The sequence below is a fragment of the Kogia breviceps genome, chromosome 4 (genome assembly GCF_026419965.1).
Source record: "Kogia breviceps isolate mKogBre1 chromosome 4, mKogBre1 haplotype 1, whole genome shotgun sequence".
NCBI classification, from domain to species: domain Eukaryota; kingdom Metazoa; phylum Chordata; class Mammalia; order Artiodactyla; family Physeteridae; genus Kogia; species Kogia breviceps.
The window spans coordinates 31,666,620-31,685,469 of NC_081313.1; the positions used below are offsets into that span (position 1 = coordinate 31,666,620).

The following is an 18,850-nucleotide window of genomic DNA, read 5'->3' on the forward strand; positions in this document are numbered from 1 at the left end:
CCTTTAAGATTTTCCGGAAAAAGGACACTTTGTAAACAGAGAAACTGGTGTAATTGGCAAGTAGCTCAAGACTCACAAGAAACGTATAACTTCACGCTCCTGGCTGAGAACTACTTAAGAAAAAGAAGTGTCAGCATTCTTTTTAACCTGACCCAACGAGGTGAGACTTGAATGTAGCCCACTGTGGTCACGAGCGTATCTTTGTTTGACACACTGTGTGATCAAGTAAATGTGCCGTAGATTTTCACCTAAGTGAAGGTTTTAGTTTATAACTTGTTTGTGCCACACTTCTCTTCACGGGTGCGTGCATGACCTATTATCCCCATTATTTGTTTGTTTTGATAATGTAATAAACACCAACGAGCTTACCTCAGGTTCAAAATAGAAATCTGACAATAACTTACTTCACCTCCCATCCCACAGACCCCCACCCTGCTCCTTCAACTAAGATAACAGATTTAAATCATGTGTGTGCAATGTGTATGTATTCTCATTTTCTTATGAAATCCCCAAAATACTGTTTTTATTTTGTCTTAATGTATATGAGACATCGAGCTATATGTAATAATGCTAGTAATTGCTTGTATACAATATTAAATTGCTGATATTTACCCATATTATTGAGTGTTGCTGTAGTCCATTTTCACTGCTGTAGAGTATTTCATTGCATAAATATACAGTGTTTTATTCATGCATCTCTTTTGGTGGATTTTCAGATTGTCTCAAGGTTTATGCTCTTGGATACAGTGTTAATAAGAGCATTTTGATATACATATCCTGTACACACCTAGAGTTGTAGTTGTTTTTCTTGAGTATATACCTCTATACCTAAGAATGGAATTGGTGAGGACTCAGAAAACGTGAATGTTCTTCAACTTACAAGATAATGCCAAATTCGCTTCCAAAGTGGTTGTACCAATATATTCTCTCCAAGTTGGTTTTGTCACCCTTTGCATTTTTGTCAGTTGAATGGATGTTAGGTGGTATTTTGCAATGGTTTTGATCTGTACAACCCTGAAGTTGAATATCTCTTTCTATGTTTTGACCACACCCCTGCCTCTTTTATGAAATGCAGCATCTTTAAACATGTTGTTCATTTTTTCTGGAATTCTCGTACTTCTCCTTTGCCTTCTTAATTCTACACCTCATTTAGATTTCAACTTAACGATCACTTCAGTCACCTAATTACAGGGTGCCACCAGTGTAGCAGGCACTGGGCATCCAGCGGTGAACAGAGTTGAGTAACTGCCCCTAATGTGTGTACATGCTAGTGTGTGTTTGGAGAGAGGGTTGAGGGTGGGGCATGGAGACACACAGTAAACGTGTAAACAAGTTAATAACATAATTTCAAGCATTGCTAAGTCCTGGAAAGAAGACAAAATTCAGGTGAGGGGTAGAGAATGCCTGGGGTGCTGCTTCAGTTGGGATGAGGGCAGTGAAGGACGAGGAGGCAGAAAACATCTAGAGCGTTTGGAGCAAAAGAACAGGATTTGAAAAGGCCTTGAGGTGGGAACATGCTCTGGGTATTTCAGGCAGCGAAGAATGTCCTTGTGTCTTTCCCGTGAGAGAAAGGAGATTGGAGTGGTAGGCAGTGGCCAGGTCACACAGCAACTGTGGAAGTGCATAAGGTGGAAGGTTTTTTTAATTTCAGATATTCTATTTTTCCGTTCTAAAATTTCCATTTGATTCTTTTTTAAAAAAAATAGTTTCTATTTCTCTGCTGAGAAGTGTTTTCCTTCTATTCATTTCAGATGCAGTTACCTTTTTATAAAAAAATAAATTTATTTATTTTTGGCTGCATTGGGTTTTCGTTGCTGTGTGTGGGCTTTTCTATAGTTGCGGCAAGCGGGGGCTCCTCTTCGTTGCAGTGCACGGGCTTCTTATTGCGGTGGCTTCTCTTGTTACGGAGCACGGGCTGTAGGCACGTGGGCTTCAGTAGTTGTGGCTTGTGGGCTCTAGAGCACAGCCTCAGTAGTTGTGGTGCGCGGGCTTAGTGAGCTGCTCCATGGCATGTGGGATCTTCCTGGACCAGAGCTCGAACCCGTGTCCCCTGCATTGGCAGGTGGATTCCTAACCACTGCACCACCAGGGAAGTCCCTGGATGCATTTACTTTTACCTCATGGATCTGTTTTAAACTCTTTATCTAATTGTAGCATTCCAAGGGAGTCATCCTGAGGCATGGGTCATCTCAAAGTTGACATCTGCTGATTGTCTTTTTCCTCGAAAATTGTTGACATTTTCTCTTTTTTGGTTTTGTTTTGTATGTCTAATAATTTTGGATTGTATCCTTGACACTGTTAATGTTACTTTGGTTAGACTCTGGGTTCTGTTATATTCTCTTTGATGGGCCACTTCTCCAAGTTTTGACTCTCCTCTACATTCTTGCCTGCTTTTGTTTAATTTTAAGAGTCCTCAGTTTCTTTTTATATTTGTTCAGAGTTTCTAATATAATCAGTGAGAGAAAAGGCTATACTTGGCTTACGCCATCTTGGCTGCAAGTCCGGTTTTGTTTGCCATTTTCTCAGAAATAAACAAAAATGCTTATTGAACAAATCAATGTAAAAATGAACTGCCTATTAACCAGTCTTTTTGGATCTGTGCTTGAATTTTTTTCATTTTTTCTTTCTTTCTTTTGCAGTTCATCCAATGACTCCCTATAACTTATTCCCTAAAAATGTTGGCGCCACAAATGCCACGATGACCTGGAAGGTACACTCAATTGGAAATAATTCCACACTTTTGTGTCAGCTTGAACTCCTTGCTGAAGGAAAAGTGATACAAGTAAGTGTTTAACTTTCTATTTTCAAAAATTTCTTTGTATCTAAACAGAGAGACTGGTGAGTGAAATCTCTTTAAACTCTTATTTCTATGTGTGTTCAAATGATATGGGTCATCTGTTTAAAAGGTCCAGGAAATTAATCATAAACTTTTAGAGTTTAGAGATTTTTTTTTCTCAAAGAAGAACTAGTCTTACTCCAAATCAAGCCTTACTCTGTGTGTGATTTGGCTTTGCAATGAAGTATATTCACCAATACTTCTGTCTTCTCCTCCCCTGCCACCTTTTTTTTTTTTTTTTTTAAATTAAGCAACACAATGTTTCCATCAAGGTGAATGGTGAGTACCTCTTAAGTGAACTGGAGCCTGACACTGAATATGTGGCCCGAGTACGCTGTGCTTATACCAAACACTTCTGGAAATGGAGTGAATTGATTAGTCAAAAATTCAACACAGCTGAAGCTGGTAAGTTCGGCTCCCTGACATTCCAAGGATCTAAACTGACTGACAGGAGATGGGTGGGCTTCCCTGAGAACTTTTGTTTGTACCAAAAACTCAGGGGAAAGTATAACAACAGAGGCTTGGTACCATCTTTTAAAGAAAACAACAACAAAAAACTAAATTAAATGCCTAATGAAATGTGAGTGGGAAGATATCTACCTCAGACATTTGCCGTCTGAGTTATTTCTACTGAATATTTTCTCTCTGATCTTCAGTTTGCCAAAATGGTTTCTAAGCTAAAGGTATTGCTGGATTCCCGTTGGATCTGGGGCTATGTAAATTGGTATAGGCTTTTAATTCAGGACTGGGAACAAACAGTAGCGTTTGTGCTGAGGAAAGCACTGATCTCATACTAAGCAGCCTCGGGCTGTGTTTGGAAATGTAATGGTATTTGGAAACTTAATCATCACTGTTAAGTCGTTTGTTCCAGTGACAACAAACTGGGAGCCTTCTTATCATGCTTTCAGGGGTCGTTTCCTCAATAATGACTGAACAGAGACTTCTCCCCCCAAATAACTATGTCTTAGACCTCAAATAAACCTCAGGAGATGAGACGGCCCAGGCTTGCTTTCACCTCCTTCCAATCCCAGATGATAAAGTCTTACTGTTGCCCACTTTACACATGAAACAACTTGGGCCCCTAAACCGGGGAGACATGCCTGGTTTGCAGAGTTAATGAAGGGCAGAGACGTGACAACAGCAACCAGGTCAGTTACCGTTTATCTAGTGTTTAGTATGTGCCAGACACAGCTGCAAGTGCTTGCAATGTTTTCCCCTCAAATCCTCCCACCATGCAGTAGGTCCTGTTATTATCCTCACTTGATAGATGAGGCCCTGGAGGCACAGGGAGGATGAAGAGTTTAACTGGCCAGGCTAGCAAGGGACTGAGCTGTGACTGCAGCTCAGGCCCAGGCTGGCTGTCTCCAGAGCTCCACCCTGACCTGACCCAGACTGACATCTGCATGGTCTGTCTCTCCGGGGTGTCATTACAGCCTGGAGATCTTGTTGATTCAAGTCCTGGCTATTTTGCTGCCTAAGGAAGGATTATATATATTTACTTTATTCCCTCTTATTATTAGTGTTTGTAAGCTGGTGAGTTCTTTCTGTTTCAGCCTGGAGGGAACATTTTAAAGCAGTGACTCTGATTGGGGGGCTGGCGAGGGCAGTGCATGAAAACCCACACCCAGGGCTGGTCACCAGAGGTGCTCAGCAGGCCTCCTCCCCTTGTCAGCCCCCCACCCCCCAGCTCCCCTCCAAGACTCCAGTCATTTTTCGTACGGGTGTAGTTCCCTCCAGAGCCCTTGTTCCTGATGGTAATTTGGTTTATTCCTCAGTTGTGTTTCATTGAAGAATTTTTACTTTATTAATACGGCATTGCTTTGGGATTTTTTTGCAAATTTATTCCAACATTATACCTAAAATTTAGTGCAATGAAAAATAGCAGAAAGATGGCATTTTTAGTAAATAGTTTCTTTTAGATTATAGTATCATAAACCTGAAAAATACTTAACTTTGCTTTTGATGATGACAAGAAAATGAGATGAATCTACTGATGGTGAATCCATAGATTTATTTTTTCACCTTGGATAACACTTTGCTTAATGCTGGCAAAGTCGATGTTTATGTGTTTTATAATCCTACTTAAGCAGAATCGTGGTGAGCAGAGCTAAATGACACCATGGGAGAAATTATATTGACATAAAGATGGAGCACCATCAACTGTGCTGCAATTCTCTTTTCTTGCAGGTAGTCATGTACAAACCAGCTGAAGATTCTGCACTGAGCTTGGGGTCTCTCATTGAGTATTTCAATATGTTTTTGATTTAATATTGGCTTCTCCGACGGCTTGTTGAGAAAATTGAAATCTGCCTCTAATAGATTTTAAAAATATACGGTCACCTTTATGTTGAGTAGAAAGTGTCAGCAACTAAGGGGGGAAAAAAAGGACTTTCTTAAATTTCAATGATTGGGGACTGTAAACTATATATTTTTTTTTTTTTTTTTTTTTTTTTTGGTTTTTGTGGTATGCGGGCCTCTCACTGTTGTGGCCTCTCCCGTTGCGGAGCACAGGCTCCGGACGCACAGGCTCAGCGGCCATGGCTCACGGGCCCAGCCGCTCCGCGGCATGTGGGATCTTCCCGGACCGGGGCACGAACCCGTGTCCCCTGCATCGGCAGGCGGATTCTCAACCACTGCGCCACCAGGGAAGCCCTGTAAACTATATTTTTATGAAACAGAGAACTAAATTTCTATGTGTTATGTTGCAAAGCAGTGCTTCTTGCACAGAGATGTGTTGAAGCAAACATAAATCACTGGTCCTACAGTTTACTGGCAAGAAAGACAAGGAAGCAAGCTCTTCTAGAACAGAGTGGGGAGAGGCATGCCACGGGGAGGCGTGCAGCCAGTGCCCTGAGGGTCCACATGCAGGCAGCTGGTCCAGGCCAGGAACTTGGGGGGTGGGCGTGCATGGGGAGGAGGGTGACAAGGAAGGGGTCCCAGGCTCTGACTCCAGCGACAGGCCAGCCTGTGTGCAGTTAGGAACTTGGGGAGAGTGCAGCCTTCCCCTGGGGCTCTCCGCTTGAGTGTGTCCATTGCAACCCTGGCAAGTGGGGCAAGGAAATAGCAACAGTCTGCTGCTCCTAGAAATTCCAAATATGGGAAATTTACCTAATTAACCTCCTAGAATTGGACTGACAAAGGATTCCAAAATTCCTTGGTGGCTTCCAGAAGCTCTGAGGCTTGAGTTCACAAAGGCCCCATGTGATGTCCCATTCAGATGTAGCAGCCCTTTTGTAAAGCACCTACCGTGTGGCCCTAGTGAGGCGAGACCAGTATGACCGAGGCCAAGTGGGTAGAAGTCACAGAGAGTGAAAAAGCGAGAAGCAGGCTCAGGCAGGACAGGCCGTGGTCACTTTTGTTGACGAAACTAGAGAAAGGTTGAATGTATTGTTGTACATGCATATTGTGACCCTAGAGCTTTTCTTTGGTTAATTTCAGCTCCCTCAGAGGCTCCCGATGTCTGGAGAAACATGAAGATGGTGTCGGGACATCCTACTGTGAGTTTATTCTGGAAGGTGAGATGCAGACGTTCAAAGAGACAGATTTTTGCTTGGCAGTTATCTTTCACTGAAACTAGACATTGGTGCAGTCTTCTGATTGGGAGGGCTCTTAACATGAATCCAGTAGAATTTGTTACCCAGTGGAGGAATCCCCAGCTCCACATCCATGTCCCCAACGCTGGACCAGTAACTCCTTTCTCTGCAGCCTGTTGCACAGGTGGCCAGTTCTGATTGTTAGAACTGCATCTCCTAACTTCTCCTCAGGCCTGCCCCTAACATCTGCAGGGCCCAGTTCATGAGTATAAGTGGAGAAATATATACCGTGATTAAAAGTTATAAATATTTAAATATTCAGAGTATTTATATTTAAAACGTATAAGTCAAGCTAAAACACTGCAATATAAAATTAATCTTGTCCTTCTATCTTAACTGACATGCCTTCATGACAACGTGGAAGGGCTGGTTTGCGTTAAGAGCTCTCAGATTCCTCAGTGTTTGATGCTAAAGCGTGGCCATGCTGAGGGAGCTGGCCCCCGGCCACAGGCCACCCCACTCTTTTTCCCATCTCCACTCCGGTCCTCCCCACCAGGGAGGACCCCCATGCACACACAGTGGACGTGCCAGTCTGTACGTCCAGGTTTTGTCCACACCCCAAGCTGACAGTTGCCCCAACCCTATCTCAGGTCTGGGGGTGCACACACCAGGGGCACTGTCTGTCCTCGGGAAGGTAGGCCGGAGGTTCAGGCCCCTCCCATCTGGGTCTACTCCTGTCTTTCCCACTGCATACTCACTGAGTGTGTTTTAATCCAGGCTAAAGAGTCCCCCTTTCTCTCTATTGCTGACTTGGTCACTCCTCTCTGGACACAATATACTCTTGAGCTCTCCCTGAAATGATCCTATTCACTGCTCAATTTTAGTTAGAATAGAATGTCTGATTTCAAGCTTGGTTTAGAAGGTTATTTTCTCCCTTAAGCTGTTTTAATTTGCCCGGTGGGGGTGTGTGTGTGTGTGTGTGTGTGTGTGTGTGTGTGTGTGTGTGTGTGTGTGTGTGTGTGTGTGTGTGTGTGTGTGTGTGTGTGTGTGTGTGTGTGTGTGTGTGTGTGTGTCTGTGTGTGTGTGTGTCTGTGTGTGTGTGTGTCTGTGTTCAATCAAGGGACAGAAAAGATGAACAAGAAATTAAGCAAACTCTTTTCAGAGGAAAGCCCATTTTGAACTGATTGTCAATATTTTTTTCAGCCACTATCAAAAGTGCATGCCAATGGGAAGATCCTATTCTATAATGTAACTGTAGAAAATCTAGACGAGCCATCCAGGTTAGAGGTCCTCTCCATCCCTGCTCCCGCCAGCAGCACAGAACTAACCCTCGATCAGTGTTCTTACCAAATCCATGTCACAGCTCACAACAGTGTGGGCCCTTCTCCTGCCTCCGTAATTGTTGTTTCTGGAGACCCTGGAAATGGTGAGTGTTTTAGGTTTTGCTTTTCTTCTCTAGAAAAGTGTTGACGGTGTTATTAGGCAGAGATGGATAAATCAGGAAGACAGTAATTTGGGGAGACAAAAGGTCTAGCTGCCCAACACTGTCCGTCATTTTCTTTGGGTTCAGGCATGTCAGCGGGTTTCTGGCGCAGTCCTCCTTTGTGTGGGAAGATGATTTCAGCCATGGCTCAGGGATTCTTCCACCAACTTGGGAAATTGTCTCAAATTTACTCAAATAAATGCAACACCAACAAGCAGTCCCAGCTGAGAGTTAGAGCTGGTATGAAAGTGCTTTGTGGCTTATGAAATATGAGGTGCGTTTATTATATGGCAGAATGAATATTTTGTCAGTCTTGGCCAACTATAAAGAGCCCATGAACATTTCTGGACATCATGAGGAGAGCTAGCATTGTCTTTCGAGAAGGGCTTTGCCAAAGTTGTGGAATAAAATGGCTAAACCCTTAGCCTGTGAGAGACCAAACAAGGTGGAAATGACCTTACATGTACAATTAATAATGGTGTAAATTTCCTTCTTGGGAGAGCTATGAAAAGAGGTTGGCTACACTAGGCAGTACACGCCCCCAGCAGTACACACTCTGAGACACTCACACTTGGACATGACCCAACAGACATCCTAAGGTCATTCATGAGCCTTGCAATAATGTCACCCTTCAGTTACTGCTATAGTTACTGCTATAAAAATTTTCAGACCCTGCTTGTAGGGTTATGTCATGTTGCTTTATACCTATCATTCATATTAGGCTTACATTTAGGTTAAGTGGGCTAGATTAGAGGGTGTTATTATTTTGTTTTATTTATTTTGTTTAAGAACTATCCAGCATGTCAAGTAAGAAGAAGAAATTGGGATTGTGCCACAGGAGAAAAACTGAGGAGTCACTTAACATAATCTTTGCTTGTCAAGAACTGTATTAGAGAAGGAAGTGAATAGTTGTATTCTGTCTTTATTAGGGCCAGATCAGGAAAGGTGGGCATTTCATTCACCCTGGGGGAGGTGATAGATTAAAAACAACACTGCCTCCAATAAGGCTCAGCTCAAGCAACTCTGCTAAACACTATTATCTGTGGGTTCCTACCATACCTTCCTTCCCCACGCCCTGCCTGTAGAAACCATTCCTTCCCCTTGTGAGGCCCTATCCAGCTTTCCTGATGTGGTCCACATTCTTAAGTCTCTAGAGTGGATAAAGGCACTGATGTGCTGTGAGACAGACCGAGGAGGTTTAGCCAATTCACACTAGAGTGTGAATGACTGAAGAAAAAAAAAAATAGATTCCCTTTCTCTTTCCCTCTACCTCCACTCCTCAAGACATATTTGCAATTTTAAAGAAGCAGCTGAGTAAGAGTCATGCTTCTAAGTTTGGGGTGAAATTTTAGTCAGTGTGAAGTAGGGAATGTCAGTTTTAACATGAAAGAGATTTGTCTCTCTGATGAAGGAAGACAGAGAAGCCATATGGGTAGGATAGGCGCAGGCCATCTTGGGGAACCTCTTGCTTCATACCTGGGGCTGCACATTCCTTTCGGTGTTCCCAGCTGGGTGAGAATTCGGTGCCCTAGAAAATGTAATAGCACCCTGCTTTCGCATCAGTGTTCAGCTGTAATTAGAATTGCCAGATAAAAGATGCCCAGTTAAATATGAATTGCAGAGAAGCAACAAGTACATTTTGAGTGTTAAGTCTGTCCCAGGTAACATCTGTGCCACACTGGCTGCCTCTCTGAACAGCGGCTTGCAGGTCCACCCCTTGATCAGAGTCTGCCTTCACTCGAGTGACCACCAGGGACCACTGCCCTCTGAACAGTGGCAGGCTGTGGAGTCAGCCTCGGAAATAGGAGAAATTCTCATCCCTCCATATCTAGGCTGACCCGCTTGAAATCAGTAGAACTGTAGTCCATTGAGACCATATCACCTTTTTTCCAATTGTCAGACCTTAGGAAAACTACCCTGGTGCATAAAATACGTTGAGGTGGCATCCTGGGTCATAAGTAGTGTGCACATCCCTTCATAATCAGGCTTAGTACATACCCGAATTGTTCTTTCCTTTTTTCTCCACACTCACCTCAGTTTCTGCCCCTAACATCTAGGAGACAGTAGTTAGTTCAGGGGCAGCCAGCATTATGTGGGACAATTAAGCCAAATTATTAATTCATTCAACAGATGATTTTTGAAAGCAGATCAAGTACCAGACACAGTTCTAGGTCAAGAGTCAACAACTTCTTCGGTAAAGGGGCAGAGAGTAAATATTTTAGGCATTGTAGGCCACACAGTCTCCAATGTATATTCTCTATTCTTTGTTTTTAAAAACTCTTTAAAAATCTTAAAGCCAGTCTTAGCTTAAGGGTCATATAAAAACAAGCTTCCAAGGCTGGATTTGTCCCGCTGGCGGTGGTTTGCCGATCCCTGTTTTAGGGGCTGACGTCCCTTTGGGTCTCAGGAGATCAGGATAAGGGGCATCTGAAGGGCAGGTGTGAATATCTGTTGGGAGTGAGAGGCAGGAAAACATCCCTCCTGCCCTAACCCAAGCCCTGTAGCAATTGCAGAGGTAGGGCTCTTACCTGCTAGATACACTGCACGTTCAAGTTTATTTTCTTCTTTAGATATTTTTGCAAAATGTATGATTAATTAAATCTGAAGCATCGCCCTCTTTGTATGTACAGAAGAGGTTGAAAAAGGAAGAGTTAATGGCACAGAGGATGGATTTTCTGTGTCTTGGAAACCCCGATCTGGAGATGCCACAGGCTACGTCGTGGAGTGGTGTGATGGTCCCCAGGACCTGCCCTGTGTTCTCCAGTGGAAACACCTAGGCCCCAATACCACAAGCACAGTCATTAGCTCGGGTAAGAAGAAGCTTCTGTATTACCCTGCTGCTCCATTCACCTGGCAGCAACTTCAACAGGGATTTCTGGATCATCTCAGATACTTTGTGCTCAACTGATAACTACAAATCCAGCGTGGGTCTTGGAGTTCAGATTTTGCAGTGATGGGGTCTCAGTTTTGACCTTTATATCTACTTTTACAGAGACTATCTGGAGCGAAGGCTGGAATAGGTAGGTGTTCATGAGGTTCATGAATTTGTTCAGCAGCAGTGAGTCAGCAGTCTCAAATGAATGGCAAAGGGACATTATAGCAGTTGTCCTGAGAGTTTTTACAAAAGCAAAGAAGTGTGTGGATTTGGGAGACAGAGGAGTAGAAATAATGGGAGTCGATTATCAACTTCAGTTTCAATAGAAAATATAGAACTTGGTCTCTTTCCTCCCACACTGGATTTGTCATTTCGAGATTACTAGTGCAGCAGTTAAAGGAGCCTAGGTTTGTGGCTTGATTTGGGGGAGGGGGGGTGGGGTGGGGGTGGCGCCATCTGCTGGGCTCAAGATAAAGATGTGGGAATTGTCCGGGTCCAGAGGGTGATTGATGAGACTCCAGGAGGGCATTCAGTGGCTGGTGGGGAGTGAGGAAGGGAGTCTTCCCTTGGCTTGAGCAGTGTCAGTGGCGTGGTTCAGAGGTGTGGGGTGAGGGGAAAGTGAGGTACTGGAAGCAAATCATGGGCAGAGAGAAGGCCAGTCGCTGGCAGGGGATTTGGAGTCAAAGGAGAGTTTTACATGGTTTTCTGTGTCTGGTTGAGTTCTGCGCCCAGTTGCATGCACGTGGATAAGGGCATGTTTGCGAGCTCTTGATCAAGAGGACGATGTAGAGGACAGTGGCCCAGAAGAAATTCTTAAGGGGACACAAATTCATTTTTCATTCTTCTTCTTTTCAGAAGTAAAGAGAATGGCATCCTGTGTTATTGAAAATCTGTTGACTTTTCTTCTCTAGGTGCTTTTAGACCAGGGGTTCGATACAACTTCAGAATTTATGGGATTTCTACCAAAAGGATGGCTCATTTATTAGAGAAAAAAGCAGGATACTTGGAGGAACTGGGTAAGTTTAAAGCATTTAATGTGTCCATTTTTCAGAACAATCCAGAAACTCTTCACTTTGGGTTTAGGAAGATTACAGCACCTTTCCTACTTTTCAATGTCCTGTTTATTCTGGCAATGGGGTTTTTTAAAAAGTTATTTTTTAATCATACAAATATAAAACATGTTCATTAAAGACAATTTATAAGATGTTATGCAAAAGAAGACAAGATCATTGCTAATTTTACCACCCAAGGGCAAATATCCAGAGTTAATATTTTATGTGTATCCTTTCTCAGTACAGATATACACTTTTAAATAAAAATGGGATCTTTTTTATTACTACTCTATGCAGCTTTGTAAAGTGCTTTTTGACTCATGTCACTAAGTACTATTTAACTGTATATTTTTTAGTACTGCAAAGTGTCTCATGGTTTGCATATGTCAAATCACCTGTCGTTGGACTTTTAGGATGATTACAAAAATATTTCTCAATTAAAAACTATAAAATTCACCTTCAGTTATCTTGCAGTCTCAAATATTCAATCTCTCTCCTTTCTTGGCCAAATCTCTTATGCGCTGACTCACTATCATTTTAGCTGAATCTTTGTCCATTGCTCTGATAATGGTTTTTCAACAAAGTCCCGGAAGTAGAATACTCGAGCCAAAAGGTTTGAACTTCTTAAATATAATTTTACAATTTTTAAGACTTTGGGTAGATATTGTGAAATCGCTGTCCCCCCCCCGAAATTGTACCATGTTCCCACAAGCAGTGTGGGGGAGTTTTGATCCGCCCAAGTGGTTGCTAATTCACCTTCTCGGCATCCAGGGTCTCACACCCACTGGAAGCTGGGCAGCTGTGTCCTTGATTGCCTCTCACCAATCAGACCAGCTCTTGGGGTTCTCCGTTGGGTGGGAGCTGCCCCAGACAGGCAGGAGGGGTGTGTTGTGTGTTTTGGCGGACATAGGCCAGGTGTGCACCAGCGTACGTGCTGAAACAGGCTCTCAGGGAAGCCTCAGAATAAACGCTTTCCGATTCTCCCTGTGACACTTGGACAATTGTGCATTGCTACCACCTGGGAACTAGAGTTCTTCAAAGTTGCCCATACCTCTTCAAACATAACCCTTCCTCCTCCTCCCTTCCTCCCTACTTCAGTTCATCCTCCCAAACACTGTTGAGAATTCAGACTCAGAATGAAGTCTAGGAAAGCCTTTCTTTTATGCTGTGTGACCTTGTCAAGTTACTGAGTCTCTCTGGGCATCCATTTCTACATCTGAGAGAGGTAAGGCTTGAACAAGATGATTGCTCAACTCCTTTCCAGCTCTCACGAACTAAGTCAGGGCGTACACCCTCTAGAGAAAAAGATGAGACTCCTTCGCTTGGCACACACGACCACAGAGTGGGCTGTGGTTCTGCTTTCAGTTTGCACCAGTGCACTGAGATGCTTTCCAAATCGTAAACCTTACATTATCCCAACTTCCTTTCCTAGCTCCTTCAGACAACCCTCAAGTGGTCATGAGTAACTTGACCTCTCACTCTTTCACTCTGAGTTGGAAGGATTATTCCACTGAATCCCAACCTGGCTTTATACAAGGATACCATGTCTACCTGAAACCCAAGGCAGGGGAGCAGTGCCACCCGACATTTGAAAAGACAGTTCTTCCAGGTGACTTTTTTTTTTTTTTTTGTCTGTTTACCGTTTCAAGGTCTCATTATTTGAAATAATTGGAAAGGCTGCCGGCCATCTCTGACTGTGGCCAGGCTGAATTCTGTGCATTCTGCTTTTATGATGGAATGGTGTTCTTAAATTAGTAGGGTGGACAAGATGATGGGGGCCAGGATTTTAACTTACTTAAAAACAGTGTGGCCCAGTATTTTTAGAAGTACCTGAAATACCCTCAGCTCCTTAAGAAAACCTACCACTTAGGAAACCTTCTTGCTAACCTCATTTTCTTTTTTTCTCTGACTTCATTAAAGTTTTTTAAAGTGTATATCTAAGTAGCACTGGCAGGCTCTTACTCTCTGGCAGGTTTGAGTGCTTCCCCTGGATCAGGAACATCCCTTGTTTAGTGGGGTGCTTGCTTCGCTTGCCATCCCGAATATTTTACCAGTGTCCCCAGTGTGATGAAATTCTTATTTCATTTTTGGTTGGTGTAGAAATGTTGGCAGCGCCAAGTCAACAAGAGTATTAGTGCCCCACTGTCTCACAAGATGTTTATCATGCTCTTAATAGTGTTTTCTTCTTGAAAAAAAAATTTTTTTTTTTTTTTAAACCTACAGAGGATTCAGTATGTTGCAAATACACAATTGACAACCCGGAACAAAAGACATTTGTTGTGGAAAACCTACAGCCGGAATCCGTCTATGAGTTTTTCGTCACTCCTTACACAAGTGTTGGCGAGGGTCCCCTGGATGCCTTCACAAAGGTCACAACTCCGGATGAATACTGTGAGTTTTTCCAAATCAAAACCGGTAGCAGTTCCTGGGAAACTGACAAATGACACACACATGGCCGTGGGTTTTGTCTAGATCGGGAATTTTTAAACTTTTCTTCTTTCTTTCTGTGTCTGTCTCTTTCTTTCTCTAGAAGAAACTCACCAAAAAAAACCCAAAAAACAAACAAAAAAAAAAACAAAAGGAAATGTTATGAAGAATCCCACTACATAAAATAGATAAGAGTGAAGCTAATCCAACTGATCTATGGCCTGGAACCTTCCTCTTGCCTCTCTCTGGCCCCTGAGGCACTTTCTCTGGAACTCAGTCCCAGAATAGTTTGAAAATCACTGATGACATATTTTACTGTTGACTTGGGAAAAGCCTTATGAGTTCTGTCTGGAGAGGGGTGGGGATGTTCTTCTCCGCAGAACTGCTCTCTGTAGCCAGCCTTCTGGCTGGTTTCTCTCAGTGGCAAATTACCGGCTTCCTGACCTTGCCTTTCTGGGGGTACTAGAAGGTGCGGAGGGGCAAGCGGTGTTGGTTCACAAACCCGGTGTTTGCAGATTTGATGGGGAAAGGGTGAGATAAAGAGAGCCATCCTTTCAAAATGCATTTGGCTTGAAAGATGGAGAAAGAAGAGGAAGAGAGAAGAATGGCAGGGTTGATGGTAAATAAGGTTCTGTCGGTATATCCTGCCCTCCAACAAAGAGGAAGGTGGTGGGAGAAAACAGATACTGACGAAGGAAGCGGGGAAAGTAGGTAGCAGATAGGGCATCATAGGAGGTCCTCGCTGAAAAGGACCTCTCAAGATACTCCTCCATGAAAAACAAATAGGCTAAAATATCTGCCTGAGTTGCCAAGTAGCGGAAGGTGGGGCTCTGGGGATGGGGTGGGCTCATCAGGTAGAACCGGTGGCCCTGGCTGCCTGACTGGTGATGAGGATGCCCATGACCACGTGGCAGGTTGGGGCTGAAACACGGCCCCAGGTCTCTAAGCCAAAGGCCAGAACTCTCATAGTCAGGTTAAGATTTCAGTCAACAACTCACATTACTTGAGCATGCTTGCCATTTTAGAGTTAATTTTAAATTTATTTTCAGGCTATTTTTCTTCCAGCTTCAGTATTTACTTGGCTGGTAGAGGTCTGTGTATGAGTATGTGTAAGACACACACACACATATAATACATATGATTATCTTTATCTCAAGTATATTTTCTAGAGTTCATTTATCTCCCTTACTCATGAGAAACCTCCTTAGCCTTGGCTGTGACTCGATTATATTGATTATTATGAAAAAGTAAACGAAATTGCTGCATAATTGCAGCAGTGAGAATGACAGTCCACAGTTACAAAAATAGTATGAAGGACTCACAAATGCAATGGTCAGTGACAGAAGCCGGGCCCCGCTCTTGCTGCACAATTCCACACACAGAGTATAGACAGAGGCAAATGCTGTTTATGTGGTTGAAAGGCAGGATAGTGGTTACCCTGGGAGGGGAAGATGCCTGGATGGGGACACTGGGGTACTCTCGGGGGAGCTGGTAACGTTCTTTTTCTTGATCTGGGTACTGGTTACGTGGGTATGTTCAGTTTGTGAAAACTCATTGAGCTGTACACTTAGGAGCACTTTTCTGTATGCACATATTATACTTCAACAAAAAGTTTAGCAAAGCCTGTCTGAAGTTTGGAAACTACTATGGGTAGCTCCCCAGGCTTCTCTCAGATACATTACAAATCGTAATGTAACCAAATTTTAAAACCAACTGTAGTCATCAAAAGTACTGCTTTTGAGAGCAAGGTGTTCTTTTCTTTTTTTTTTTTTTTTAAACATACATGTACTGATTTATTTATTTTTATTTATTTTTGGCTATGTTAGGTCTTCGTTGCTGCATGCCGGCTTTCTCTAGTTGTGGCGAGCAGGGGCTACTCTTCGCTGCAGTGTGCGGGCTTCTCATTGCAGTAGCTTCTCTCGTTGTGGAGCACAGGCTCTAGGTGCACAGTCTTCAGTAGTTGTGGCACGTGGGCTCAGTAGTTGTGGCACATGGGCTCTAGAGTGCTGGCTCAGTAGCTGTGGTGCACAGGCTTAGTTGCTCCGTGGTATGTGGGATCTTGCCAGACTCGAATCTGTGTCCCCTGCACCGGCAGGTGGATATTCTTAACCACTGTGCCACCAGGGAAGTCCGAGAGCAAGGTGTTCTTTAGTGGTGTCAGGAAGAGTTTCTTTCACCTTACCTGGTGTCAGGGATAATTTTAGGCCAGTTGTTGAGGTGCTTTCTCTGCCACCCGCTTACCTTCCCATGTCCTTTTCTCCAGAGCCCTGTGCTTCCTCAGAGCACTGGGTTGGCCCTGCCCTCCCTGACAAAACTCCAGCGTTATCCACCAGCACCACAAGCCAGGCCCCATTCCTGCAGAACAGCGGGGGAGGGGGATGAGGAGGGCAGGGAGGCAAAGGGACTGGACAGGAATATATGTACATGTGAATGACTTTCAGCCTCCAAACCCCTTCGTGCAATTTGCTTTTATAAAAGAGGATGTTTAGCAACCCAGCTGAACTATTCTTTGGTGGATTTGCAAGCAGTGAGACCAGGAAGATGGGCATTTATGAAAATGAAGTACAGTTTGACATATCTGAGAAATAAAAATAGAATAATTATCCCGGGTGATGACTTAGGTAATTTTCTCAGAGCCTAACTAGAAGGTGTGTATTCGTCAATTTTTGACGTGTAATAAAATACCTCAAAATCTCAATGGCATACAAAAATAAATCTCTCTTTTGATGCTCCTGGATTGGCTGACGTAGGCTGGGCCAGGTGGGACTCCAAGTTTCAGGCAGGTTTGTTCCGTGTAGCTTCCCCCTGAGGCTTAGGCTGAAGGGACAGTGGCTCTGAGGGACCAACTCTTCTCAGAGTGGGTCACAGGAACACAAGAGAGCAAGCCAACTACAGGCACACTGAATGCAGCTACCAACGAGCATGACCACTACTCACCTCCCATTGGCCAAACCAAGTCACGTGGCTGAGCCCCCAAGTCAAGGGTGTGGCGTATAATTCTCATACAGGGAGGGAGTAAAGAATGGGGAGTAATGATCCAGTCTGTCAGGAGAGGTAATGAGTTTGAGACACAAGTGTTGCGGGCAGATGGTTCCCTGTGTTGGCTGGTTGGTCTCAGTGCCCTGCCCCCCAGCAGTCAGACAGAACTCGCATTGAATCTTGCACAAATGGAGTTTTGAGGAATAAAAGACATGTAAAACTATTTTTATTCCTTTGAGGGAAAAGCAGTCATTAAAAATATCCCTTTCTTTTTCCTCTCCAGCCCATATACTGATACGCATCATCCTGCCCATGGTTTTCTGCGTTTTGATCGTCATGATAATTTGCTACTTAAAAAGTCAGTGGTAAGTGTGCGGGGAAGGTTTTATCCAAGAAGGAGTCAAAGAAAAATCTAGAAAGGAGACAGAAGTCACACCTGATAATGTGAGCAAAAGTGCTGAAAAGGAAAGAACAAAGGAGGATTTGGTGGAAATATGATAAGTTTTAAACAATCTTGTTTATCAACAGATAAGCTATAAATCAATACATAAGGAAACCAGACTTCCCTGGTGGCACAGTGGTTAAGAATCCGCCTGCCAATGCAGGGGACATGGGTTCGAGCCCTGGTCCGGGAAGATCCCACATGCCGCGCTGCAACTACTGAGCCTGCGTTCTAGAGCCCACAAGCCACAACTACTGAGCCTGCACACAACTACTGAAGCCTGTGCACCCTAGAGCCCACATGCCGCAACTACTGGAGACCTTGCACTCTAGGGCCCGCGTGCCACAACTACTGAGCCTGCGTGCCTCAACTACTGAAGCCTGCGCACCTAGAGCCCGTGCTCCGCAGCAAGAGATGCCACTACAATGAGAAGCCCACGTGCCTCAACTAGAGATAGCCCGCGCACAGCAACAAAGACCCAATGCAGCCAAAAATAATAATATTTTAAAATATTATTTAAAATAATTTTATTATTATTTAAAATAATATTATTTAAATAATATTTATAATATTATTTAATATAATATAATAATATTATTTAAATAATATTATTTAAAATAATATTTTAAAATGTTGCAAAAGTTGTTCAATAGCAATAACTTTTATATTTCACTTACCGTGTACTTGGAAGTGTTCTAAGTGCTTTATATATAACAATTCATATAATGCTTCCAACACCACCATCACCACCGTAATGATCTCCATTGAACCAGTAAGGAAATTAAAGCATAGAAGGGTTAAAAAGCTTGCTTAAGGTTACAGTGTTAATTGAGTGATTGATAGAGCACGGATTAGAACCCAGGAATCTGACTCCAGAGTTCTCACTCTTAATCATTCCACTATATTGCAAAATTCAGTCTAATTTTCACTGTTTTTCTAGGCTGAAGGAGAAGTGTTATCCTGACATTCCAGACCCTTACAAGAGCAGTGTCCTGTCATTAATAAAATCCAAGGTAAATGCTGGGAACCTGTATGGATACTCATATGCTTGTTAAAGACCAACCCAGGGCTGGGGCTATAATAATCATACACTCCTAGACCTTCTCAGGAAGATGTCACAAAGCAAAAGCCTCTTCTGCTCCCATAGCCATGAAAGGGTTGAACGCAACTTTGGTTTCTTCTGTCGGGATATCTTTTGGTTTTCAACATCACCTCCAGTTAAC

At 43.3% G+C, this 18,850-nt stretch overlaps 1 protein-coding gene across 19 annotated transcripts in view; it reads left to right on the forward strand.

The window, feature by feature from the left end:
- OSMR (oncostatin M receptor) overlaps window positions 1-18,850 on the forward strand; it is a 56,340-nt gene that overhangs the window by 35,837 nt on the left and 1,653 nt on the right. For 15 of the 19 annotated variants that reach the window (XM_059060256.2, XM_059060255.2, XM_067030905.1 and 12 more), the window contains 11 exons: window positions 9-160; window positions 2,640-2,782; window positions 3,088-3,241; window positions 6,275-6,351; window positions 7,573-7,795; window positions 10,483-10,662; window positions 11,639-11,743; window positions 13,212-13,388; window positions 14,003-14,170; window positions 17,469-17,550; window positions 18,568-18,640. In XM_059060256.2, coding sequence (XP_058916239.1) covers window positions 9-160; window positions 2,640-2,782; window positions 3,088-3,241; window positions 6,275-6,351; window positions 7,573-7,795; window positions 10,483-10,662; window positions 11,639-11,743; window positions 13,212-13,388; window positions 14,003-14,170; window positions 17,469-17,550; window positions 18,568-18,640 — 1,534 coding nt within the window. Of the gene's footprint in view, window positions 1-8; window positions 161-2,639; window positions 2,783-3,087; window positions 3,242-6,274; window positions 6,352-7,572; window positions 7,796-10,482; window positions 10,663-11,638; window positions 11,744-12,877; window positions 13,005-13,211; window positions 13,389-14,002; window positions 14,171-17,468; window positions 17,551-18,567; window positions 18,641-18,850 lie in introns of those variants that run through there. The other 4 variants (XR_010840106.1, XR_009335291.2, XR_010840107.1 and 1 more) reach the window with 2 other exon arrangements.